The sequence below is a fragment of the Saccopteryx bilineata genome, chromosome 6 (assembly GCF_036850765.1).
Source record: "Saccopteryx bilineata isolate mSacBil1 chromosome 6, mSacBil1_pri_phased_curated, whole genome shotgun sequence".
Lineage (NCBI taxonomy): Eukaryota > Metazoa > Chordata > Mammalia > Chiroptera > Emballonuridae > Saccopteryx > Saccopteryx bilineata.
In genome coordinates this window covers 113,773,826-113,800,556 of record NC_089495.1, presented here as the reverse complement: position 1 = coordinate 113,800,556, position 26,731 = coordinate 113,773,826, and the positions used below count along the sequence as shown (strand labels likewise).

Below are 26,731 nucleotides of genomic sequence, written 5' to 3'. Positions count from 1 at the left end.
AAAAACTTGAACTACTTCATCATAATCTATTGAGGAGAGAATTTCATCAGTTTCCTCAAGTATCATCTATAAAAGATGATGTAACTCCAGAGGATATTGACAGATTCAGTAGCTACCTCAATGAACTTAAGTGGACATGGAAAAACGATTTGAAGATATTTTGAAATTGAAGGTACATAACTGGATGAAAAATCCTTTTACCACAAATATTGAAGAGGCTGATACAACTTGCCAAGAAGAACTGTTAGAAATTAGATATGATGAAGAAAGTAAACATAAATTCGACAGTGGTGGATATGAAAACCTATGGCAAAATAAAAAAATGCCGGTCTTATATCCAAATATGTGAAAAATGGTATTCAGCTTATTGACACCTTTCCCTACCTCATATCTTGTGGAATCAGGATTTAGGGCTGTTAATCATATTATGATGAAAGAAAGAAACTGCCTGAATATTTCCGAAAGGGGAGACCTTCATTTGTTCCTCACAACAATTGAACCGGATATTCAATATTTAGTTTCCCAGTGTCAGCTTCAGGGACCCCACTAATAATTCAATTAACTAATATAATTTCTATGTATGCAAAGCATAAATAAAAAGACAGATTTAACTATAGTTGTTTTATAAAGATTTATTCTGCCAAACTTAGCGAAAATCCGATATACTTGGTAAGTACTTGGTAAGTAATTATTATTATATGTTTTAACTTGCTGTAACTCTGCTTTATAAATTTTATAAAGTAAAGTTACCTCCCTACTTTATAAATCACCATTACTATAGAACTGGTGGGCGGTTAGAAAATTTTACTACGAACAGAGATACAAAAGTGGGCGGTAGGTATAAAAAGGTTGACTACCCCTGCATAAAACAATTAATGTAACACACAACATCAACGAAACAACAAAAAAGATATGATCCTAATAGATGCAGAAAAGGCATCGATAAGATTCCTTTATGTTTAAAACACTCAATAAAATTGGAATCGAAGGAAAGTACCTCAACATAATAAAGGCCGTATATGACAAACCATCAGCTAATATCATTCTAAATGGTGAAAAATATGAAGGCTTTTCCTCTAAAGTCAGGAATGAGACAAGGCTGCCCACTCTACCCACTCTTATTCAACATAGTTCTGGAAGTTTTAGCCACAGCAATCAGGTAAGAGAAAGAAATAAAAGGCATTTGTAATGGGAAAGAAGAAATAAAGGTATCAGTTTTTGCAGATGACATGATCCTATATATAGAAAACCCCAAATATTCCACCAAAAAACTGTTAGATACAATAAATCAATTCAGTAAAGTTGCAGGATATAAAATCAATATACAAAAGTCTACTGTTTTTCTATATGCCAAAAATGAAACTTCAGAAAATGAACTTAAAAAAACTTTCTTTTACAATTGCAACAAAAAAAATAAAGTACCTAGGAATATACTTAACAAAGCACGTGAAGGATCTATAAACAGAAAACTATAAAACATTATTGAAAGAAATTAAAATTCAAGACATAATGAAATGGAAAAATATTCTATGTTCATGAAATGGGAGAATCAACAATTAAAATTGCCATATTACCCAAAGCAATATACAAATTTAGTGTAATCCTCATCAAAATCTCAATGTCATTTTTAAAAGAAATAGAACAAAAAAATTACCAGGTTTGTATGGAAACATAAAAAAAACCCAAAAAACACCGAATAGCCACAGCAATCCTGAGGAGAAAGAATGAAGCCAGAGGTACCACACTGTCTGACTTCAAACTGTACTATAGAGCCATGATAATCAAAACGGCATGAAGTTCAAAGCATTTCAAGGGTATTGGCAGAAAAACAAACATACAGACCAATGAAACAGAATTGAGAGCCCAGAAATAAAACCACATATATAACAAATCATCTTCGACAAAGGAGCCAAAACACACAATGGAGAAAAGAAAGCCTCTTCAATAAATGGTGCTGAGAAAATTGGAAAACCACATGCAAAAGAATGAAACTTGACTACAGTTTATTCCCCTACACAAAAATTAATTCAAAATGGATCAAAGCCCTAAATATAAGACCTGAAACTTAAAATTACATAGAAGAAAACACAGGTACTAAGGTCATGAGCCTTGGCCATAGAGAACAATTTATTAATTTGACTCCAAAGGCAAGAGAAGTAAAGGCAAAAATAAATGAATGCAACTATATCAAACTAAAAAGCTTCTGCACAGCAAAAGAAACTGACAAGAAAACAAATAGTCAACTAAATGGGAGATGATATTTGCAAACAACAGCTCCAATAAGGGATTAACATCCAGAATATATAAAGAACTGACAAAGCTCAGCAACAAACAAGCAAACAATCCAAGTTTAAAAAAGGGAAAGAACCTGAAAAGACACTTCTCCCAAGAGGACATACAAATGGCCAAAAGGTATATGAAAATATGCTCATCTTCACCAGTTATTTGAGAAATGCAAATCAAAACTACAGTGAGATACTACCTCACACCTGTTAGATTAGCTATTATCAACAAGATGGATAATAACAAGTGTTGGAGAGGCTGTGGAGGAAAAGGAACTCTCATTCATTGCTGGTGGGAATGTAAATTAGTACAGCCATTAAGGAAGAAAGTATGGTGGTTCCTCAAAAACTTAAGAATAGAACTTCCATATGACCCAGCAATCCCTCTATTAATTATCTACCAAAAAAAACTCAAAAACAGGTACGTAACAACACATGCACTCCCGTGATCATCGCAGCATTATTCACAGTAGCCAAGACATGGAAACAGCCAAAGTGTCCCTCGATAGAAGATTAGATAAAGATGTGGTACATATATACAATGGAATACTACTCAGCCATAAGAAATGATGACATAGTGACATTTACAACAACATGGATGGACCTTGAGAACATTATACTGAGTAAAATAAGTAAATCAGAAAAAGTTAAGAACTATGATTTCACACATAGGTGAGATATAAAACTGAGACTTACGGACATGGATAAAGTGGTTACCAGGAGGAAGGGAACATGGGGGAGGGGGAAGAGGACTAAGTGAACAGGGAGTGGGAGGGTGTAAAGAGGGATAAATATAAGGTTACAGAAAATTATTTGACTTTGGGTGATGGGTGTACAACATACTGAACAGTTCAAATACTAAAGAAATGTTCACCTGAAACCTATGTACCCTTATTGATCAATGTCACTCTGTTAAAGTTAATTTTCTAACTAAAATTAAAAAAAAGATGCAACATTCATATCACAATTTGGCCTAAAAATAAACATAGCTATAAGAAATGCTAAATATTTAATGTTTAAATACTTAACAATAATATTGATTACCCTCCTAAATCATAAAGCAACTTTTTAAAAAAGATGACTTCCATATCTTTAAAAATATGTCCAGGAAAGTCCGAAGTGATCCTCCCTTTTCTCAATAGCTTTCTATATAATAAACAGTCATTCACAATCATCGTAGTGACTTCAAAACTGCACTGAATGTAATGAACACTTTTTCCAAACAACACTTCAAAGAGTAGACTAAGGCAGTGTTTTTCAACCAGTGTGCTGCGGCACACTAGTGTGCCGTGAGACATGGTCAGGTGTGCCGTGGGGAAATTAAAGATGGGTCCCCAAACTACGGCCCGCCTGCCAGATACGGCCCAGGGAGGCTATTTATCCCACCCACCGTCAGCCGCAATCCGAACATAAACATTCCCCTCACAATCCCTCCAGCTATCAGCGACGGGAAGAGTGGAGGCACAGGGAACGCTCACTGACCAATCACCTTCTGGGATTCATCCCAACCACTAGCAATGAACCAATAGTAGGCCACCTCTCATCCACACCCAGGAAGGTCTCCGCTCGGGCTGCTGCGCACTTGTCATTGTGTGGCCGCAGCGAGTAGTTGAAGCTGCTACTCCTCCCCATGGTCCCGATTTCTGATCCTGGTCAGGACTGGAGGTAATTGTTGCCACGGCCAGATGAAGCCTCAGCCTCAGCTGGTTATGTCTATCCTGATGGTGTATATAGATATTTGATCTTTTTCTTTTTATTTATTTATTTTTTTTTATTTTTTTCATTTTTCTGAAGCTGGAAACAGGGAGAGACAGTCAGACAGACTCCCGCATGCGCCCGACCGGGATCCACCCGGCACGCCCACCAGGGGCGACGCTCTGCCCACCAGGGGGCGATGCTCTGCCCATCCTGGGCGTCGCCATGTTGCGACCAGAGCCACTCTAGCGCCTGAGGCAGAGGCCACAGAGCCATCCCCAGCGCCCGGGCCATCTCTGCTCCAATGGAGCCTTGGCTGCGGGAGGGGAAGAGACAGAGAGGAAAGCGCGGCGGAGGGGTGGAGAAGCAAATGGGCGCTTCTCCTGTGTGCCCTGGCCGGGAATCGAACCCGGGTCCTCCGCACGCTAGGCCGACGCTCTACCGCTGAGCCAACCGGCCAGGGCGATCTTTTTCTTTTTAAAAGAGGCCCCCGCAGAGGGTGATATACAATGCATCACAATGTTATCTATATTGTATATGGCCTTCTGAAGGGTCATCTTCTTAAAGAGCTCAAATCTCTATATACACCATCAAAACAGACAGAACTAAGGCCCCTGCAACCCAGCTGACCATGGGATTTGAACCCACAACCTCAGGGAGAACTCTAGTATTTATCAAAATCCTTAGCTAGAAAGCAAACTTCTCAATCTGACAGTAGAGATGCTCTGAGGACTTACGATGTTACACAAGTACCCAACATTTTCTAAAATTGATTTTGTCCAGTCTCTATATAGAGAGTATTTGCCAAATTGATTTGAACCCACAACCTTGATGAAAGCTCCAGTAAATATTAGCGGGACTATATATATGAAGGGATACATGGGACTGTATATATGAGGGGTTACATAGGACTGTATATATGAGGTTACATGGGACTGTATATGAGGGGATGTTACGTGGGACTGTATATGAGGGGATGTTACGTGGGACTGTATATGAGGGGATGTTACGTGGGACTGTATATATGAGGGGGTTATCCTTTTTTATTTAACTTTTTTTAAATAAATAATTTATTTAAAATTTAAATAAATTCTAACAGAGTGTCATTTTGGTAGGTGGTGTGCCCCAGGATTTTGTAAATGTAAAAAGTGTGCCGCGGCTCAAAAAAGGTTGAAAATCACTGGACTAAGGTATCAAGTCTATTGGATATGGTTCTCTTATTGTCTTTCATTTTACTCATTCTCTTCTCATCTTCAAAATTTTTTCCCACCCAATTCAAAGCATTTCAAGGGTACCATGTAGGAAAATGGCTGAGAGATTAAACCAGTCTTGAGACAAGTCTTTGGTGTGGACTTCAGAATGCCAAGTCCTGCGGGGACAGAATGCTGCTCTGGTAAGCACTATTATGGTTGTTTACAGGAAGCAGCTGATCCCTATAGCCATCTTCCTACATGCCTGGGGGGCATCGGTTGGTCATCTTTCTCTGCACCTGAATCTATTGTAGACTAATTTGACCCAGGCTCTGCTAATTTGCTTGATGAGCAAAGAGACCAATAAATACCATGAGGCTGCAGAGGTCTGGGCTCTCAGTTCTAGAGCCTGGGAGCCCTCTGTATCCATTTTCCTGTATGTTGTGTCTTGTGTGTTTTTTCTTAAGTCCTGCAGTGCCTTCCTTTCATGCACCCCCACTGCTGAACTGGTCTTGGCAGTAATATAAAGCAGAAGCATCTATTTCTTTCCAAATGCAGAGAAGTTTTTTATATATATGAAGCATTATATATATGATATCCTTTTGTCTTGCCAATGATATAAAATACTCACAAGTGACTAAATATATAACAAGAAGCTATATACAGTTGACCGTGAACGACGTGGAGATTAGGAGTGCTAATGACGCCAGAGTTGAAAATCCACATGTAACTTTTCACTCCCCAAAAACTTCAGTGGTGCTTGGTATCCCTGTGGGACTAGTTCCAGGACACCCCTCAGACACTAAAATCTGAAGATGCTCAAGTCCCTTATATAAAATGGCATAAGACAATGCACATAGTAGGTCCTCTGCATTTGCAGATTCTCTACTATGAATCAAAAATACTACTTTAGCTCTATAAATGCTTAAATCTTGATGATATGAAACCCAGAGATACAGAGGGCCAACTGGACATTTACTGAAAATAATCTGCATGTAAGTGGACTCATGCCATTTAAACCTGAATGGTTCAAGGGTCAGCTATATTTACGTTCTTGTTACTTTGAGTTATTTCTTTTCGTTTTTTAAAAATACCAACTAGCAGAGACACCTACACATAAAAAGCAGAGAAAAACATCTGAAGAAGTGGAATGAAATATGCCAGAAAGTGAAATATAGGTGGTAACTGGACTATTCGTTAAAAAGAATATTGCTTCACTTAACATAATATTTTCCAGGTCCCTCCATGTTGTTGCAAAAGGTAAGATTTCCTTCTTTTTCATGGCCCCATAGTATTCCATTGTATATATGTACCACAGCTTTTTAATCAGTGAAATAAGCCAGGCAGAAAAAGAAAAATATCATATGACCTCACTCATTTGAGGAATCCAATGAACAATGTGAACTGAGAAACGGAATTGAGACAGAGGAGAGATCAAAGGGACCAGAGGAAAAGAGGACAGAGGGAAAGGGGATGATAGGATGGATAAACCTGAAGGGAAGGACATAGGGCGCTATGGGGAGGGGGTAAGGGGGATGTTGAGGGGAATATAAGGGAGGGGAGATACATTTGGGACAATACTATAATCTATGTAAACATAATAAATTAAAAATTTTAAAAAAGAGCATTGTACATCTCTAAAAATCACCTGTTAGTACACAAAACCTGTTCCTAAATATTGATTCTTACCCTGATATTGTGCCATATCTTTTGACCAAAGAGTCTCTGTTCCGTATTGAGTTTCATCATATAAAAATTTAACTTCTGTGGCCCCAGCATCTTCTGCATTCTGAATTAATTCCTAATCAAGAAATACACCAAATATAATAACATTTCATAATAAGTAATCTACTGCCCATCTTTATATTTACCTATAATATTTAAAAATTACATTTAAGTAAAGGAAACCCATCACTTGCCTCATATCAGTAAGATCTGGTGAGGGTACTACTGACAGTAATTGTTACATACATACAAGTATGGTTGAAAAGACCACGAGTCCTTCTTCAACTACACATACCTACAATGTGATTTGTAACTTACTACTCTTTAGTCTATAATGTAAATCCTGAGACCATTTACAACTCCACCTCTTATTTACAATCTGCACACAGACTTCATACAAAAGCAATCACTCCAGTTCCAAAAGCTGTACAGATTGTTGTCATTTGCAACAAGGACCCATTCTGAAGCAGTTAGCAAAAAAGATTTTTATTTATTTTCTTACTAGACTTACCTTCCTCTCAGAAAAAAAAAAGTATAATCTTCAGATAAGAACATGTTTTTCTCTTGTACTAAGATCAAAGTTTCTTGAAGGTCAGCACTGACTTATTCCTTTCATAAAAAAGGTAGTACTTTTGTTTGGTGAATAAATGAGTAGGTGAGTAAATGGGTAGTCCAAGCTCTAAAATGTAGGAAGGAAAAGACAAACTACAAAATGTATACCCATCAGTAGCCTCAAAAAAGTTCCCAGTCTCAACAACACCATGTTGGGAGCTCCAAACTTTGAAATAAGAGTCCAACTCCTCTAGCAACCCCACAGTCACCAGAACTTGAAATGATTTCCACAGATATTATCCCCTAGTGTATTTTGGACCTTGTTTAAAGTATGGGAATGTCAATGCATGACAGTGCATTGGTGAGTGATGAGTTAGGCTGAACCAAATCTGGTAATTATATTTTAAATGGATGAGTCTTTAGAAACACAATAATTTACCCTGTGGTATTACACTTGCAAACCTCTAACTTTGGGGAGAATTATATTTTTAAATTTTCAGCACTTTGGTACCACTAAACCAGGGGTGGAAGTGGGTAGAAATGGGCAAGAACTGAAGACAGCAATGCCAACAGCATAGCTTTTATCAGAGCAAACTCTCCCCAAAAGCAAACCTCTAAACCCAGGGATCAAACGAGCACATGATTATGGCCCCTGAGTGTGGGTTTTGTATTATTTTGTGTGGTAAGTTGGTTGGTAGATTTTTAATGCCACTGGACAAAGTTTCACATGACATTCACAAAATTACATTATAGAATTATATAAAATTATAAAGTGTTCCTTGATGGGTTCCTCTGACTCTGAAACCTCACATATTTGTATGGAAAGCATTCTCAACACAAGCCATCCAGCAAATGCACCGCAGGTATGAAAGGTAATAAATACAGCCATCAAATCTAGAAAAAAGTTTTTACAGAGTAAATACTAACAAAACTTGCAAGTAATTTTACTTCATCTAATTTTTATCAAAGTAAATACATAAATACACAGCATGGGCCCTACCTTCAGGATCTGCCCTCCTTCTGGGTATCTTCTTAAAATGTCCTTTAGAAAATCAACCAGCGGTGGAGTTGTTTGACCAAATCGACCTAAAATGAAAATCCCATGGTCTGTTACCAATGTGTTATTTGGTTCCAAGACATTAAATTCTACAAGTTACATGAGATTCTATCTGCAAATCAGAAAAGTAAAAATTTGTAACAAATCTCAAGATTTTTCATTAAACTACAAATTCGATTTTAAAAATCTGTTCAAAAATATACTAAACGTCACAAAAGATTATTAATTCAAAAATAAGGGACATGGGTAGAGGGATTGCTATTTTCCTAAACAACTGAAATAAATAAATAAATTGTGCTTTGCTGCTAAATTTTAAGCCAGAGATAATGGGGACAATCATGGCATTCTTAATAGTCTCAAATGATGTTCTGAAATTCAGCACAATCACTGTCACGATGGCCTTTCCAAACTAGAGATTCTTAATACAGACTGACCAGGTTATTTTCAGAGAGGTGACAGGAAAGTATAAGGAGAATGGGGGGAGGGAAGTAACTTCTCATATGTATAGGATAAAAAAGAAATCTGTAAGTAAAAAAGAAATCTGTGCTTAAACAAAATCACTATAAATTTGTATCATTTTGACACAACTATCCGCCAAGACCAAACCCCAATGTCCCACAGACAATACATTCCACATTTTCGTAACTCACTCCTCCATCTGCCGTTGTTTCCTTCTGGCCCTGACTGACCCTCATCACATTCCAATGATACATACTTTCATTTCAATTTTAAAACTTAATCTTTCTTCAAATAAAAATGGCATGATCTCCAGGTAAAGCCAATGTTATACCTCCCCCTTTTAAGCCTTTTGATTGAAGGTTTACAAAAAGATGACAATTTTTGGAAGTCAGATCTCCAATCTTGATCCAGTCAGGTAACTGAAACAAAAAAAATGAAAATGTATAATAGCAACATAGCTCTTAATACTGTAAATTCAAATTTTGCCATATTTTTTCACATAGGCTAAAATGCTTGTTAACTATTCTTATCAGGAAGTAAGCTGCTCTGGAGAAATGATTATTTCAAAGAATAAAACTTTAGTCAAAAATTTTATTTAAAAATTTGAAAGATTTTTCCTTCAAAAATTATGAAGATACACATATTTCTAATCATTTAATTTGTTGTGATGAATCAGGATCATCAAATAAAAAAGTCATTCTTCGGATCAGCATTTCCAAAGTGTACTGCTCAGAGCACAGCTCTGAGATGTCAAGAGATATTATAACACAAAAAAATATTTTAAATGAGTGTAATATTTTGGGTTTTAGGGCATTTAACATATTAATATATAGTGACTTTCTTTTATAAGTTAATTTTTAACTTATTGGGATTACATGGATGGCCAGACAACAGAGGTTTCAGGGGGGTGACTCAATATAACACCATCTACACTGCATCATGCACCCTCTGCCCCAAGATCTTTCACCCCCACTTGACCTCCTCCTCCCTTTCACTTGGTTACTGTCACCCTATTGTCTGTATATATGTGTTACATATATGTTTTTTGGCTAATCCCTTCACCTTCTTCTATCCAGTTCCCTTCAAACCCATCCCCTCTGACCACTGTCCATTTGTCCCATGTGACCCTGCCTCTGTTTCTATTTTGTTCATCAGTTTATTGTGTTCATTAAATTACACATGTAATTGATATCATATGTATTTGTTTTTCTCAGACTGGCTTATTTCACTTAGTATAATAATGTCCAGGGTCTTCCACGCTATCACAAAAAGTAAGAGTTCCTTCTTTTTCACAGCTGCATAGCATCCCATCACATAAATGTACCTTGGCTTTTTTATACATTCTCCCACTGGTGGACACTTGAGCTGTTTCCAGATCTTGGCTGTTTAACACTGCAATGAACATGGAGGTGAATATATTCTTTTGAATTAGTGTTTCAGGGTTCTTATGATATAGTCCCAGAAATGGAATAGCTGGGTCAAATGACAAATCCATTTTTAATTTTTTGAGGAAACACCATATTGTATTCCACAGTGGCTGCACCAGTCTGCATTCCCACATGCAGTGCACAGGGGTTCCCTTTTCTACACATCCTTACCAGCACTAGCTGTTTGTTGATTTGTTAATGAAAGCCATTCTGGCAGGTGTGGGGTGATATCCCATTGTGGTTTTAATTTCTCTGATGATTAGTGATGTTGAACATTTTTTCACATGCCTATTGGCCATCTGTATGCCCTCTTTGCAGAAGTACCTATTCATGTCCTTTGCCTATTTTTTTAATTGGATTGTCTTCTTAGTGTTGAGTTTTATAAGTTTTTATGAATTTTGATTATTAACCTCTTATCAGATGTATCAGCACATATGTTCTCCCATTCAGTGGGTTGTCTTTTCATTTTGTTGGTGTCTTTTGCTGTGCAGAAGTTTTTTAGTTTGATATAATTCTATTTGTTTATTTTTTCCTTTGTTTTGCTTGCCCAAGAGATAAACTGGCAAAAGTATTGCTATGAGAAATGTCTGAGATTCTACTGCCTATGTTTTCTTTTAAAATTTTTATGGCTTTGCAACTAACATTTAAGTCTTCTATTCATTTTGAGTATATTTTCATGTGTGGTGTAAGTTGGTGGTCTAATTTCATTTTTTGCATGTACCTGTCCAATTTTTCCAATACTATTTATTGAAGAGACTATCTTTACTCTATTGTATGCTCTTGCCCCCTTTGTCAAATGAGTTGACCATAAAGGTTTGGGTTTATTTCTGGGTTCTGTTCCATTTGATCTGTATGCCTATTCTTATGCTAGTAACAGGCTGGTTTGATTACAATGACCATGCAGTATAGCTTGGTATCAGGAAGTGTGAAACCTCCCACTTTGTTCTTCATTCTCAAGATTGCTGAGGCTATTCAGGTTCTGTATTGGTTTTACATGAATTTTTGGATTATCTGTATTTGTTCTAGATCTGTGAAGTATGCCATTGGTATTTTAATAGGAACTGCACTAAATTTATTCATTGCTTTGGGTAGTATGAACATTTTAATAATGTAAATTCTCCCAATCCATGAACATGGTATATGTTCCCACTTGTCTTCCCCAATTTATTTTTTTCAACATCCTAGAATTTTCTGAGTAGAACTCTTTTACCTCCTTGGTTAAATTTGTATTGTAACTTTCTTAGTAAGGATTATACTAAACAGTATTTCACAAATTCTAGCAGTGACTTTTTTTTTCATTTATTTTCTAAGAATATCTTATAGGATATTGTTCCTAGAAATACAGTTTAGGAAAAACTGCTATAGACATTGCTACAAAATAGGTATGATATAAAAGTAAAGGACAAATAAGGACTCCAACCTCTGAAGTTGCTTTGGTTTACGACTTCCCTGAAACTGGCTTTTTTGAGAAACATCTTCATATTCATTTTCCTTTCGGTGATTGTTCTATTTCTCATTATGGCAGGAAACAGTATGTGCAATCATTGACCCATAGGAGTGGTGTAATTGAGGGCCTTTTTTGGAAAATAAGGTAAATAATCCAAAGCCAGATCAATCTTGTCACCAACAGTCCACTCTTAAGTGTTGCTATGGAGTGACTCCTTACAGGTCAACAGTCTACAAAACACTACTCAGAACTCACCTGAAGAACTACCTTTGTACCGTTTGCTTCCTTGGCAGGGTGTTAAGGACATTATCTACCACTTCAAAAATTCAGTATTTCCAACTGTCTACTACCCATTTCACACTGATATACTCCAGGTTTCCTAAAGTTCAACCTATAAAAGGTGACATCACTAGCTTTCCTTCCATCACTTACCTCTCATCTTTTACTATGCATCTCAGTTACAAGGTTCACCTTCTATCTCATCACTTTAATGGGAAAGCTGGGGGAAAAGTCTTCTCTCTCTCCAAACCACACATCCAATTAATCTCGGGGTCCCAGTGTGTCTCTCCCCAACTCCTCTCATAGCTAACTTGTTCTCTACTTCCAGTTGTTCACATTCTCACATTGCTCAGATTTTTATAAAATTTCCATCTGTCTCCTTACTTTCTGTACATCATCTTCATGCTAGTCCCTGTTTCTATCAGACAAACCTGAACATGTTACAGTTTCCAGTTTATGAAGCCTTCTATACATATTCCCACTGAATCTTAAAGCAAACCTGTAACAGCTCCTTGCACAGGAAATATGGATAAGAATAATCATAGCAGTACTGTCTTAACAAAAACTTAGAAACAACTCAAATTCTAAGACATAGTGATACAATGAAATATTACAAAACAATAAATTAATTAACTAAACTGCACATAAATTGGAATGAATATTCATAACATAATATTGAGTGTAAAAAGCTAATTTCAGGTTACTAAATATATAAAATAATAAGCTTCTTATACAGTTCATAAATAAACAAAAATAAACAGTATATTGTGTAGGTTATATATTTAGGTTATACAAACACAGATAATACATACATATATATAAACATAAGTATGCATATATTATATATATAATACAAACACACATACATATATGATAAAACTATTAAAACCACAAAAAAGGCAACAGAATAATAAACACAAAGGGGTATGGGAAGAGGCACAGGTACAAACACACACACACACATACGCACGCGCGCGGAAGAAGAGAGGAGAAGCACGGAGATAAATATCAACAATGTTCTAGTTCTCCAGTTGGATGTCATGGTTGTTCACACTATTGTTAGTTAATTAACTAATAAAAGATAGCCATGCATAAACCAAAGATTTTTAGCCCAATTTAGTATAGCTAAGGTACTGTTAAAGGAAGAAAGGCTGAAAGGGAGGAAGGAAGAAAAACTATAATGCACAAAGATTTGTCCAGGTCTTAAAGCAGGGGTCCCCAAACTACGGCCCGCGGGCCACATGCGGCCCCCTGAGGCCATTTATCCGGCCCTCACCGCACTTCCGGAAGGGACACCTTTCATTGGTGGTCAGTGAGAGGAGCATAGTTCCCATTGAAATACTGGTCAGTTTGTTGATTTAAATTTACTTGTTCTTTATTTTAAATGTTATATTTGTTCCCGTTTTGTTTTTTTACTTTAAAATAAGATATGTGCAGTGTGCATAGGAATTTGTTCATAGTTTTTTTTATAGTCCGGCCCTCCAATGGTCTGAGGGACAGTAAACTGGCCCCCTGTGTAAAAAGTTTGGGGACCCCTGTCTTAAAGAGTACTAAAAAAGAAGATGCAGACTAGAACCACGTCAATAAAAACAGATGTAACTGGCTATGTGAGTCTGACAATGAATGCTTTTCCTAGACTGTTATCAGTGACCTATTTACAGGGAAGTGATTTTCTGAAAGATAAAACCAGCAGCACAGATAACCTCAGCAGTGCAATCTGCTTTCTCCTCCTGAGCTTGCCAAGATTTGTGGATGTTGCTAGGGTCTCATTCTTTTCTAGACCTTAAATTACTACAACCAAGTAAAGTAACATTGGTCCTATTTACCTCCAAAGGCAATGAAATAGTAAAAGTTGTCCATTTCTGTCTTTATATTTTGTTTTTAAAAGAGGATTATAAAACAATCTGAACATCTGGGTTTCTGCCCATGCCAGCCGTAGCCTCCCTTAAAAACCTCAGAGATGCTCATTTCCATTTCCTATGAAACAGTAATTCCAAGTTATTAAGCAAAGAGTATAATATTAATTGCAGTCTGGATCTCCAAACATTTCTTCCTTTGTTCAGCTGTCAAGGACACAAGGAGGTTCACAAATTCAAGAGTTGACAGGGAAGACATTTTTGATCAATTAAAAGACAAGAGAGTGAAGTGGTACTTCAAACCCGGCTTGAGGCTCAGACATGATTGGTATGGAGCAGTTTGGAAAAGGATCAGAGAAATGCACAGCTATAATGAATAGCTTCAGTCTCTGCACAGAACAGGAGGTAAAGAACTTAAAAATGCCAACTCCAGACTAGGAAAAGCAAAAGAGAAATAAGTAGAAAGAGGATGGCAGGTGACCCAGAAGATTAAGTGCCTGCTGCTAGCTCTGTCCAATACCAACCAAACCAGTGAGAGAGAAGGAGTTGTCAGCTTTTGTTTCCTGCCTACGCTTAAATACTTTGAATTTTTTGCCAAAAATTCAAATCTAAAAGGTTCTGAGCAGCATTAAATAGGAAAAGCAAGCCTCTGCTGTGAAAGATCTGCATATATAAAGGTGACTCTTTGATGGTACATGTTAGCATTACTAAGCTCACCAGTTCAGCAGTGTCACAGCCTGTCTTCTCCAAACCAGGGGAGAGTTGTGTCCTCTCTTTGTTTTCTGGGGGAGCTCCATTCTTGACTTTAAAGTTCATTTTAAATTGTATAAGCTCTTCTGTTTTAAAAATTTTATATTTAACTTTTTTATTTATTGACACCCTGACCGATTCCCTGTTGTATGCAATAGTGAAAAGTCCATAGACTTTGGAATCAGACAGACCTGGGTTCCAATCCTGATTTGTTATTTCTCTTGGAATCTTGGCTTTACTACTCCACAAAATGGGGGTAGTAATAACCAACTTATGTGGTTGTTTTCAGTAGTAAATGAGTTATAGATATACAAAATACCTAGAAAAGTGTGTAGAACATTTTGTTGCTCCATAAATGTCAACATTCCCAATGCATTTACAAAGCACAGAGAGAGAAATGTGCCAAAAAAGTTACCTTCCAAAATTATATCTCCAGAATTGGCCCTTCAACTTCAGTCCCAGATGTGCCTATTGAATATCACTCTCTAGTCTAGACTCTTACATCGCAGAGACCTTAGAATTGGCTAGAATTCACTTATCCCGTTCCTATTATAAACAGAAAGCAGACTCTAACATGGTAATTAATGTGGCCTCTTTATCCACTGGCAGCACTTAAGCAGGATTTAGGTCACCTACCTCTTCATGCATTTTCCTGAATGTTTCTTCTACTTCCAGTCATCAGCTAAACCAGACAAATGCAATCTGGTGACCACCTTTCCTCCAAAATTAGATGCCCTCTGTGCTTGTTTATCTCTGCTAACTGAGCCATTATTTCCTTGATCTCACTAGAAGTTTTAGAACACCCTTGGCAAGGCCTTCTGCCTAATGCTACATTTCACCCCCTCCACCATTCTGCACCGCCATATTCTGTACCCCCATCCATTTGATATCAACCTGCCATAACTTTCTCTTTTTCAATGTCTCCTGTATCCTTTCCTTTTAGTTTTACCTATACAATCACAGTCTAGAACCTCAGTACCTAGTATTAGTGTAAGTGTCCTAACTAGACACTCCCAGTGACCACCCATTTCAACCCGAAACACTATGCACCCATGCTTTGCACAGACATCTCCAAACACATATCTAATAGCAAGACCCAGCAACAACTGAGCCTTTGGGTATAACCACATCTATGAGACAAACGAACAAAACAGAACCGAGGAGTAATCAAAGAAGTGGGTATAGAACCAGGAGAGTACACATAGAAAGGTTAAAATATAGGAGTAGGCACAGAAGGAGGTCATTCTGTCAACAGTCCTCAAGTCACTGTCTGCATGCTACCAAACACCTTGGGGAACTGCTAAAGAGGACTGATCCATGGAGGAACATAAGAACAAATTAGTGAGCAATCTGGATCTAAACGGGCAAGGGACCACAGGGTGGACCCAGGTACACATAAGGTCAAGATTACATTAAGGGATTAAAAATCACAGGTACCAAGTACTTCACTAATATCTGTACTGGATAATAAGGAACCTAATACTAAACATGTCATTCTGTATGGCTCAAGTATTCCTTGTGTATCTGTTCAACTCTTTTTTTTTTTTTTTTTGCCTCTTTTAAATCTTGGAAATGATGTTCTTTTATCACATAAAAAGTGAAGATATTTACCAGGTTAAAAGAATAAGTTTTCAGTAATATGTCTCGATGTGACCTCCCTTAAATATTTTCACCAATACATGACAATATGAAATACTCTTATTTTCTAAAGTTTGGATCCACGAAATTCTTCATTTACACCTTAGAAGTTTTATATAAATTTGCTTGTCAAACTTGTAGCTTCTACATTATAGTATGTCTAAAGATTCTTTCAGTCTGAATTTCTGTGATTCAGAACTGAGGGGAGTTTCAACGACAAGACGATTAAGCTACTTACCAGGGTTGAATGTATAACAAGTAGAAAAATATGAGTAATGATTAAGTCACTTCAACTATGATGTCTCCAAACAAGGAAACAAACACACAAACAAACAAAAAAGACCTTCTGGTTATAATACCCATCAAAAAAGTATCGTCATTTCAGGAAGTGAAGATTCGGACAAAATGGGGGGGGGGGGGCGTGCAAAGTTGAAATGGTAAATCAATAAAAATTACAATGATAGGCTGTATCCGTGTCATTCTGTTCACGTTATATACAAAGCATTATTTCCAGGGTGACTATTTAGCGAGCATCTGCCTTCCACGACACAAGAATACATCCACTCGGTTTCACCACCAGCAAGCCTACCGACCAGTAAATTGATGCGCTGCCACCATACACAGATGGCAGGCCCGTCCTCCTACCCAGGACAGGGACCGGGGCCATACCTCCCTGTCGCCAAGCCACAGCCGCTGCTCCGACACCGGGAAGCCTGTCTCGGCCCAGATGCACTCCTTGATGTCGCGCACGGTCCGGGACTCCAGAACAGCCACTGTCCTGCAGCCGACGCTGCAGCCGGGGAGGACGGTCACCCGGAGCCACCTGTGCGAGAGGCAGACAGACACTCAGTGGGGGCCTCGCGGGGCCCGCGCCCCCCAGCGCACCCTCCCTGCCCGGGTCGCGGTGGCGGGCACGCTCACGGCCCCGGCCCGGGCCGGCCCGGACGGTGTTACCTGTCCCCCATCGCCTGCGTCCTCGCCGCGGGCCGGTGTCCGCCCAAGTGCGCGCGCGGGCTCCCGATCACGGCCGGCCCAGCCGCACCGGGAGGCCCGACACGGGCCCGGAGGGCAGGCTCCCCATGGCGCAGACCGCGTCGCCCCGGCTGCGCTCAGCCGCAGCTCCTGAGCACCCGCCGGCGCCGAGGTAGAAACGCGAGAGGAAGCTGTGCCGCGGGGGAGGAGAGTACGGATGCGGCGGCGGCGCGCTCCCGGCCGACGAAAGCCTTGGAGGCGCCGCCCGCGGGAGCGCGCCCGCCTGCAAAGACCGTTAGCGGCCCACCCCCAGCCAGACCCCACCCTCCAGGCCCCACCCCCAGCCAGACCCGGCCCGGGGATCTCAGATTCCGCCGGGCCTGCCGGGCCCCGCCCACTTCTGCAGCGGCGCCCGCGCCTGGACAACCTCAAGCACGTTGATTGCGGATGAGTTTAGAGGACGTGTATTTTCTCCGATGGAGTACAACAGTGATAGGAAATGCAGAATGTCTACATTTCTAGAGCCTACGTCTCCTTCAACTTGAATGATTTTTAATGTCTGCAAGCATCTCCAAGTAAGATTTATGGTGCCCTCTTAGATGCTGGAGGGGAACGTGATGATTGCAGAACGCAAGTCTCTTTCTGTGGTTTCATTTCCTGTTACTTTTCAAGGCATAAAAGTAAAATAAGTGATGCAGTTTCCTGGAGGAAGGAGTGCCAGTAGAAAAGTAATAGATGAGAATACACATAAACATATCCTATGACATGGTAAAATATACACATGTGATTTAGTTTAGCAATATTGTCTTACAGTGTTAGTACCCTAAGTTTTTCATTCACACCTACAAGCTCCTTGAAATCAGAAACTTGAGTCTTAGAGTTCATGTGATAGCCCCAGAGTAACTAATGTTGCCATGTAATTTGAAAATGTATCTGGTTTGATGAAGCTTCTGAGAATGTCCTTTCCACTGGCTTATTTTTCATAGGTTTGAATGAATCACAATGCAAAAACAAAACAAAACAAAAAAGTCAACATCTATTAAGACAATTCAAAGGCTATGTTGTGAACAAGGAAACGTGTGTTTCTTTTTTGAATACACTGAAGAGAATTAAATTTTACTATTAACCCCTAAAATTGTATTAATTACTGTTTTTCAATTACCTCTTCTCCATCCACAAAAAAAATATTACTCAGAACTCATTATCTGTAATATACAGAATGCCCTTACAGTTGTTCCATCCCTTCATCTAAACTTATTTTAAAAAGGGAGTGCTTTAAGTCATGCAGGTTTTTCCCTACTTAGAACAGGTAAGCATATTTATTTATTTATTTATTTGCATTTTTCCGAAGCTGGAAACGGGGAGGCAGTCAGACAGACTCCTGCATGCGCCCCACCGGGATATGCTCTGCCCAGCTGGGGCGTCGCTCTGTTGCATCTAGAGCCATCCTAGCGCCTGAGGTAAAGGCCACAGAGCCATCCTCAGTGCCCGGGCCATCTTTGCTCCAATGGAGCCTCGGCTGCGGGAGGGGAAAAGAGAGACAGAGAAGAAGGAGAGGGGGAGGGGTGGAGAAGCAGATGGGAGCTTCTCCTGTGTGTCCTGGCCGGGAATCGAACCCAGGACTCCTGCACGGCCAGGGCCAGGTAAGCACATTTAATCAACTAAAAGAGCATATACTATTTCAATATAAATATCAAGCCAGAAACCCCTTATTGAATGGTTACTTCTTCTTTCAGACAAGGTTGCACAAGCAAATGCACTGAATACCAACAATTGGAAGGAATGTGAGCTGTCACTCCTTGCTATCACATATACCCCAGAATAAATCTTTTATACCTAACTCCTTTGACAACCCCTAGATCTACCTGCTACTTTATGCATTTTCCTAGTATATGGTGACAAAGGAACATGACTTGAGAGACAAAGAAATCACCTTGGAGAGGGTTTCACAAGAAGCAGATTTGGTTGGGCAAGGAAGTTGATCATGAGAAGCTTTGCGTTTCCAACTTCAGAAAAATACAAAAACCCCCCCCCCCCCAAAAAAAAAAAAAAAAAGAAGAAGAAGCTTTGAACACCTGGAGTTAAAGGTATACTTAGGATTTACTTTAAAGGATTAGTTAGCATGGGAGCTACAATTACACATCTGAAGCTCAGGAGAGATGTCAAAGCTAAAGATATATATTCAGCACTTGTTTCTTTAAGCATTTAGATAATACCATATTTCCCCATGTATAAGATGCTCCTTTCCTAAAAAATTTGCAGTCTGAAAACTGGGGCGTCTTATAAAGTGGTTGTAGTTTTATTTACTCACATTTCCCGCTTTTTTGCGCTTGTTTTTGTGCTCATTGTTGAAGACAGTGATTTGTCATTAGACACAGATGAGGACAAGCTAATAGATGGGAGTTTTTACAGTGATGAGGAGTTGTATGAATTTTATGATGAATAAAATAAGTTCAATAATTTTATGTAATACATTTCTTTTCAAATGTTGGGCCCCAAACTTAAGGTGTGTCTTATACATGGGAGCGTCTTATACGTGGGGAAATACGGTATTTATTAAACCTTTCCTATGTCCCAGATGGACACATTTCTAAAGGATAGGGATATGACAAACAAAGCCAAGTTCCTATCTCATGCTCATATTCTATGAAAGAAAGGCAACTATAAACAAATAACATATAGACCAATAATATATCAGTCCATCCTATAGTGTCAGCCAGGTAGGGATAAGTACTATTTAAAAGTGTGTGTGTTGGGGGGGGGGGGATTGGAGCAAAGCAAGGTAAGGGAGTAAAAGAATTTCTTTCTAAGAAGTGACATTTGAGCAGAGGCCTGAATGAAACACAGGAAGATGAAATTACCCAGAAAGAGCTTATGTAAGAAGAAACAGGGCAGAGCAACTAGTGTAGTTTGTACTTCCATCACCTTTGACCTGGATTTGGTGCCATCACCTCCAACTTATTCTCCATCCTCTACTTATCCTCTGTCCAATCCATTCCCCAAACCACTATAAAATCATATTTGGAATTGGTGTATGTTTTGTTTACTATGGCTTCCCAGGGTTGAGAAGAGACCCTAACAGGATAAGTACTCAGAAGATAGGAAGGAAGGAAGGGAAGGAAGGAGGGAGGAAGAGAGGGAGAGGGAGAAAAAAAGAAATGAATAAATAATACAGAAAAGAAAGAAGCTCAAACATTACTCATAATTTTAACATACTTTTATACATTGCCATGATTTTTTTTTATAGGGACAGAGAGAGAGAGTCAGAGAGAGGAATAGATAGGGACAGACAGACAGGAACAGAGAGAGATGAGAAGCATCAATCATCAGTTTCTTGTTGTGGCACTTTAGTTGTTCATTGATTGCTTTCTCATGGGTGCCTTGACCGTGGGGCTACAGCAGACCGAGTAACCCCTTGCTCTAGCCAGAGACCTTGGGTCCAAGCTGGTGAGCTTTACTCAAACCAGATGAGCCCACGTTCAAGCTGGCGACCTCAGGGTCTCAAACCTGGGTCCTCTGCATCCCAGTCCAATGTTCTATCCACTGTGCCACTGCCTGGTCAGGCATATTGCCATGAATTTAAAGGTTTTTAATGTGATACAATTATACTATGGGCACATAGTATTTTCAACATTTTTATCACTGCCAAAATCTTATGTCTCTAGTGCCTGATTGATTCCATTGAGAAGAAATATCATAGGCCGCTTAATCCTACTGATGCTTAAGTGGGTATTTTAATTTTTCAGAAGTTCACAAATTTCAGTGAATATCTTTGTTCATGAACTTTTGTCACTACTTAGAATGAGAAGAAAATTTGCAAAAATTTAAAAAATGTTTAGCTGAGCCTTAGTTCATTCTTTAGGAGCATATTATCAAATGTGTAACAGCAAGAAGCCATTTCAACTGCAATCCCTCTTTTAGAGTGAGCTCAAACTCATTAAGAAATGGGGAGTCATCTGACCACCCTTTGAGCCTATTTCAGTTGTAAAGATGGGCAAATAAAATTGTTTTATTGGGCAAGCTGGACTCAGCATGATGGAAACAGAAAACAATGTCATTTTTCTCGTGACCCCTGTTTTAACTTGTCCTGGTGTTTCTTTCTTTACATTTTTCTGGATGACATATCCAGGCATGGGCCCTAGTTTTTCCATCATTTTTAGGAGATAACAATCTTCCATTCCTTTCCAATCCCTAAAATGGACTCATTTTAGTAATTGAAAATTCTATCTAGGATAATAATCAAAATACCAGTCCAACCCAATGTAAATATTCTTAAATTTTAATTGGGCTCCCTTTATTCTGGTCCTTTCTCAGCACCACATACTGTGTCAACTGCAGTTCACAAGCACAGGTCAAGGCTGAGTGTTAACTTCCCCTGAAACAATATTTCAGGATTTCATGAAATAGAATGATTCTAATGACTTGTATTTGTTGATCATAGAGAAACAATAATTAGTCCTTTCTACAGAATGTTTACCAGTGATATGAAGACAAAAGTCTAACAAATTGTTATTTCTTTGTTTAACTGGTAGCACAAGGCTGTTTATCTTGAAAATAAACGGATAAGGATATTGTGGACCTGCCATTTAGTGAAGTCCTAAAGAATGAGTTAAAATCATAGCCAAGGGAGAGGAAACAAGCTGGAGCAGTGCAGGTTGATGTCACAGCCATGTCCATCATGATGCTTTGGAGTGCTGTATACAGTATTCTGTTAGCATATGTTTCAGGTTCTCTGTATGGTTCACCAGGCTTGATAGGAAGGAAATGAACCCCTCTAATCCTGTCCACTTGGCAGCATCTCTCTCCAAAGAAATCTCTACCAAACTTCTCTTCCCTTGTTAGTCTGCCTAAGGAGGTCTCAGTCCCGGAATTTACTTATTTTCTTGGTTTTATTCCTATCTCAAGTCATCTCCTGCCCAGTCATCCTCACATCCTCAGTCCTGCTGCCTGAGGAATCTTTGTAGAATGTAATTGTAATCTCCTAACCTGATTTAAATCTGGAAGGCTCCCCACGCCCTTCAGGTAACTCCATATATGGCATAAAGGAGACTTCATGACCATGTCCCTGCAGATTCCCCTAGGATCTATGCCTTTACATGAGTTCTATCCTACTGGGAGTTCCTCAGTCTTATTGCAGTTTTTTTACTCCAAGAGCAGAGCTGTTTTTGATTCAATTCACGTTAAGTGCTCAGTAAGAGTTGTTAAATATATGAATGCTTGCTCTGCCTGCTTCCCGGGCTACCTACCAAGCTGATGCCCTGGGCATTTGTGCCTCCACACCCCTCTCCCCTTGCTCTAGCCTTCATTCCCTTGTCCTCTGCATTCAGGGCTGTGGTGTGGCTCTGACTGGGCCCCACCACACACTGGCTGTCTCCTAGCTTTAGCCCTCTGGGCAGAGGTTCTCGATCTTGCTCCAGGGAGCCTGTGTCTGGTATCATTCAGTCTGCCAATTCCCCTAACCCCCAGGTGATTAGGCAAACAGGTCCTGACCCATTGGCCTCCTCCCCATGACCACCAGCAGAGAGGGAGAACGAAATGACTGTCACGTTTTATTTCTTCAGTGAAGATTCTTAAAATCTGAGAGAGAACTCGTAGCTGAAACCCTCAGGAAACTGATACCCTTGCTCCCAAATATTGACATAAACAATAAAATGCAAACTGCCTATCAGATCATTCAAGCTCTACTTTTGCTTTCATCTCTCACTATTCCCCACCCCAAATTAACTCTTTCTACCTCCAGCCCACCCTTCCACGCTGTGCTCCAGCCTCATCGCAGGAATGCCCCAGCCCTCTCACATGACCTTTACATGCACAGTCCTTCATAACCTCAGGTGCAGCATCTGAATTTTGATCTGAGGTTGGTTGAATCTGCGGATGCTGAAGGCTAACAGACTTGAACATAAGCAGATTTAGATATCAGAGGGAGTCCTGTAACCAAATACCAAGGGAAGACTGGATCTTCCTCCCTCCACCATGTCCCTTCTTCTTCAGATTTAAGCTTCTTCTGGGCAACCTGATGCCTCCCGAGGCACCGAAGCTGGGAGCCCCAGTGTTGCCTTCTAGATGTCTATCCATCCTGTCTGTATCTCCTCCCTCCTACTCACTAAGGGAAGAGTATTATTCTACAAAATAATCCCTTTAAAGGAAGACTAGCTTTTCAACCAGAACTGCTTGGGGCCCAGGCAGAATTTATCCACAGGCCACATTCAGTTAGCAATCTGTCAGACAAATGACACAACTTTCCTTCCTTTGGGCTATGTGAACACAATTGCTTAAGTTTTATTTTTAGTTACATTAAACATGCTTTGGGCAATGATGTCATTTTTCTGAAATAACATTCTGCCTTTTTTACCAAGGAGGGCATTATGAACTCCCTAAACTGCTGTAAAAGTTGAGAAAAAAAGAATTGTACAGAATTTACATGATGCTTCTGAATCTATTGTTAATTTTAATGAGAGCTAGCTGTTTGGTTGCCAAAAATCCCAGATTATTCAAGAAAATCTTGCCAAAGCAAAATTAACGAGTAAGAGCCTTGTGTAGTCATGCTGTCACATATCAATTGAGTAATACAAAGAGACTTTGCATTAGAAAGAAAAAAGAAATGACTCAGGCACTCAGATATTATAAAGGTGACATATCTTGAGCCATCAGCCATTTCAAAGAATAATAAAACCACACATGATTTTAAAATTCCTTTTTCATTTATAATTACCTTTAATTAAACATTGTCTCTTGGAACATTTTATAGAAAATATGGAGACAGAATGGGCTGGCTCAATTAAATATGTACATTAAAATATATTTATTGTATTCTTTTATGTGTGTGACAGAGACAGAGAGAGGGACAGATAAGAAGGGAGAGAGATGAGAAGCATCAGTTCTTCGTTTCTGCACCTTAGTTGTTCATTGATTGCTTTCTCATATGTGCCTTGACTGGGGAGCTGCAGCACAGCAAGTGACCCCTTGCTTAAGCCAGCGACCTTCGGCTCAAGCCAGTGACCATAGGGTCATGTCTATGATCCTACACTCAAGCCAGAAACCCCATGCTCAAGCAGGCTACCTTGGGTTTTCAAACCTGAGTCCTCTGCATCCCAGTCCAAATGCTCTATCCACTGTGCCACAGCCTGGTCAGGCTATTGCATCCCAATACTATAATTAGAATGGAATCTTATTCCTAGACATAATAGTAGAAAACCTATAACAAAAACCAAAACCTGTGAAACATTTTTTCATAGAATTGGTTATATTGAACATAAAAGAGGAAAGAGTATGAGCAACCAATACCATAATGCACTCCCTTATTTCTGTTTTCTCTGACTTGCTATTACTCTAGTCAGTTAGGTTTCCTGTTTTGTCCTTCACTTTCCTGAGTTGTTCTTCACTCTGCCCATTTCCAGCCTCTGCCCCTTGTGTGGTAGTGACTTGGGAATATGATCCCCCAGCTGTCACACCTGACAAACTGGGTGGATTGTCGCTGTTCCAGGGTCACTTTCTTACGTACTCAACTGGACTGATAACTTCCTCTTAGGGTTATTGTCAGGTAAAAAGGGCTGTCACTGACCTGGGGGGTGCTCATTTATTCATATGACAAGAATGTGTAGAACTAGCTATATGGAGGACACTGGAATGATAAAGGAACACAGCTCCTATCTAGGGGAAGCATCACAAGAAGTACAAGATGGCCACCTCCAAACTCCTTTCTAAGTTACCCTCAACCTCTTTCTTCACCCTTCTCTCTTGCTTACATATCTGAACAGTCAAGATCAATGCCAGAAAAAATGAAAATCAAGCAAAGGGTGTCTTGGGTACTCTTAAACCCCTTTATCTCAACTTCGCCTCCTTTTCCTAATGTGCCTCACTCTTTCCTTCACCATTCCCCCAGCTCTGTTGAGCTCAGTGCATAAGAACTGTTCATATTCTATGTGCTGGCACTCTGCTGGGGTGCTCAGAAATTACATCTAATGGTAATAATAACAACCCCACTGCTCATAAGGAGCTCGAAGAATGGACTGATATACAAACATAATAAACATAATTTCAACACAAAAAGGAAAGTGCTACAAGAAAGGAATCCTACCAGAGTTATTAGTTATTACAAATGCCAAAATATTGTCTTCCATTGACAGAGCTTTCCTCGACTACATCATGGCTTTGTGTCCCAGTCAGGGAAAAGACTGCCTTCCTGGTGGCTTTTATTTCTGGGATGAAACCTGGGTTTTCTTTCCCTCCCTCATTATCTTTATTCCCAAGCACACTGCAAGCTTCAGCTCCCCACAAAATGTACCCTGTTGTTACTGATTCTACCTCCCCTCTGGGCCACACTTCAGTTCCTCCACGTCCTTGGAAAGTAGCCCTTTTATTCTTTCCTTGTGCATTTCCATGTGTCTTTCATGTGTTTACACATAGAACTTATTTTTCTTTTCATCTTTTAGACCTTCACCAACTGCATGTAGACTCCTTCATATCCACTATTATTTTTAGTTCCCAGGTAAATCTGCAAAGGAGACATCATCAGCCACAAGTATAAGTCAGAATTCAGGACCCAGAGAGAGATGTAATTTGTCTGAGATTTTCTTTTAAATGCAAGTGTCAAGATCAGTGCCCAGGTCTCCATTAAATTTCACTTATTCTGTGCTGTTCTCTGGAATTTAAGAGAAGGGAAAACACTTTTCCTGAGATCCTAAAAATCATACATGGTCACCATTCTTTAGGGACAAGAATGTCCTAAGTTCTCTCCTAACAGCTAATCACAATCTTGTATTTTCAAGCATGTGTCACTTTTGTAGCCTGGCTGGATGCAGGCAGCATACAAGCTCCCCTCCTCTCACACTGGAAAATCCTTCTAAATGTGTGCAATAAATATACAAGTATGAATTACAGAATAGAGACGCAGATGTTCAACAAAAAAGATTTTACAATTAACTACTTCTATTCAGTTAATTACAGCCAACCAAGTTACTTGTTTAAAAATATTCTCTCCTTTAGTTTCAAAATGATGTCTCAGATAGAATCTCTAGACTAATAATTTGATTAACATACTCTGGTCAGTAGTATGTGTGAAATATAAACTTATTTATGAAAACCAGTGGAACCTTATTTATTTTTGTTATATTTTATTTTTAATATTTTTGCTCATATTCACTAAAGATTTTTAAAAGTAAAGAAACATACTTTATGTATTCCATTTCTAAATATCAAGACTTGGAATGATACTGTCAATGAACAATCTAAAGAGTGATTATTATTTTATGTCTGTGAAAACCAATGCCTCAATAACTTGGAAATATGAATTATAGAAACCATACTCCCATAATTTGTGAATTTATGAAAAACATCTCCTTTTTTTACTTTATATTAAAAGAGGAACATGCTATAGTCTTCTTCACATGGGAGGATTTATGA

At 39.1% G+C, this 26,731-nt stretch overlaps 1 protein-coding gene across 2 annotated transcripts in view; it reads right to left on the bottom strand.

The window, feature by feature from the left end:
• The window catches only part of SACS (sacsin molecular chaperone), a 118,304-nt gene that overhangs the window by 49,519 nt on the left and 42,054 nt on the right, over positions 1-26,731 (bottom strand). Inside the window, exons 1-5 of one of the 2 annotated variants that reach the window (XM_066236853.1) lie at positions 17,312-17,593; positions 17,027-17,180; positions 9,292-9,379; positions 8,445-8,530; positions 6,857-6,968 (exon numbers count right to left, since the gene is read on the bottom strand). In XM_066236853.1, the coding sequence (XP_066092950.1) occupies positions 6,857-6,968; positions 8,445-8,530; positions 9,292-9,379; positions 17,027-17,180; positions 17,312-17,322 (451 nt within the window). In that variant the 5' untranslated portion in view covers positions 17,323-17,593. Of the gene's footprint in view, positions 1-6,856; positions 6,969-8,444; positions 8,531-9,291; positions 9,380-17,026; positions 17,181-17,311; positions 17,594-26,731 lie in introns of those variants that run through there. The other variant, XM_066236852.1, reaches the window with a different exon arrangement.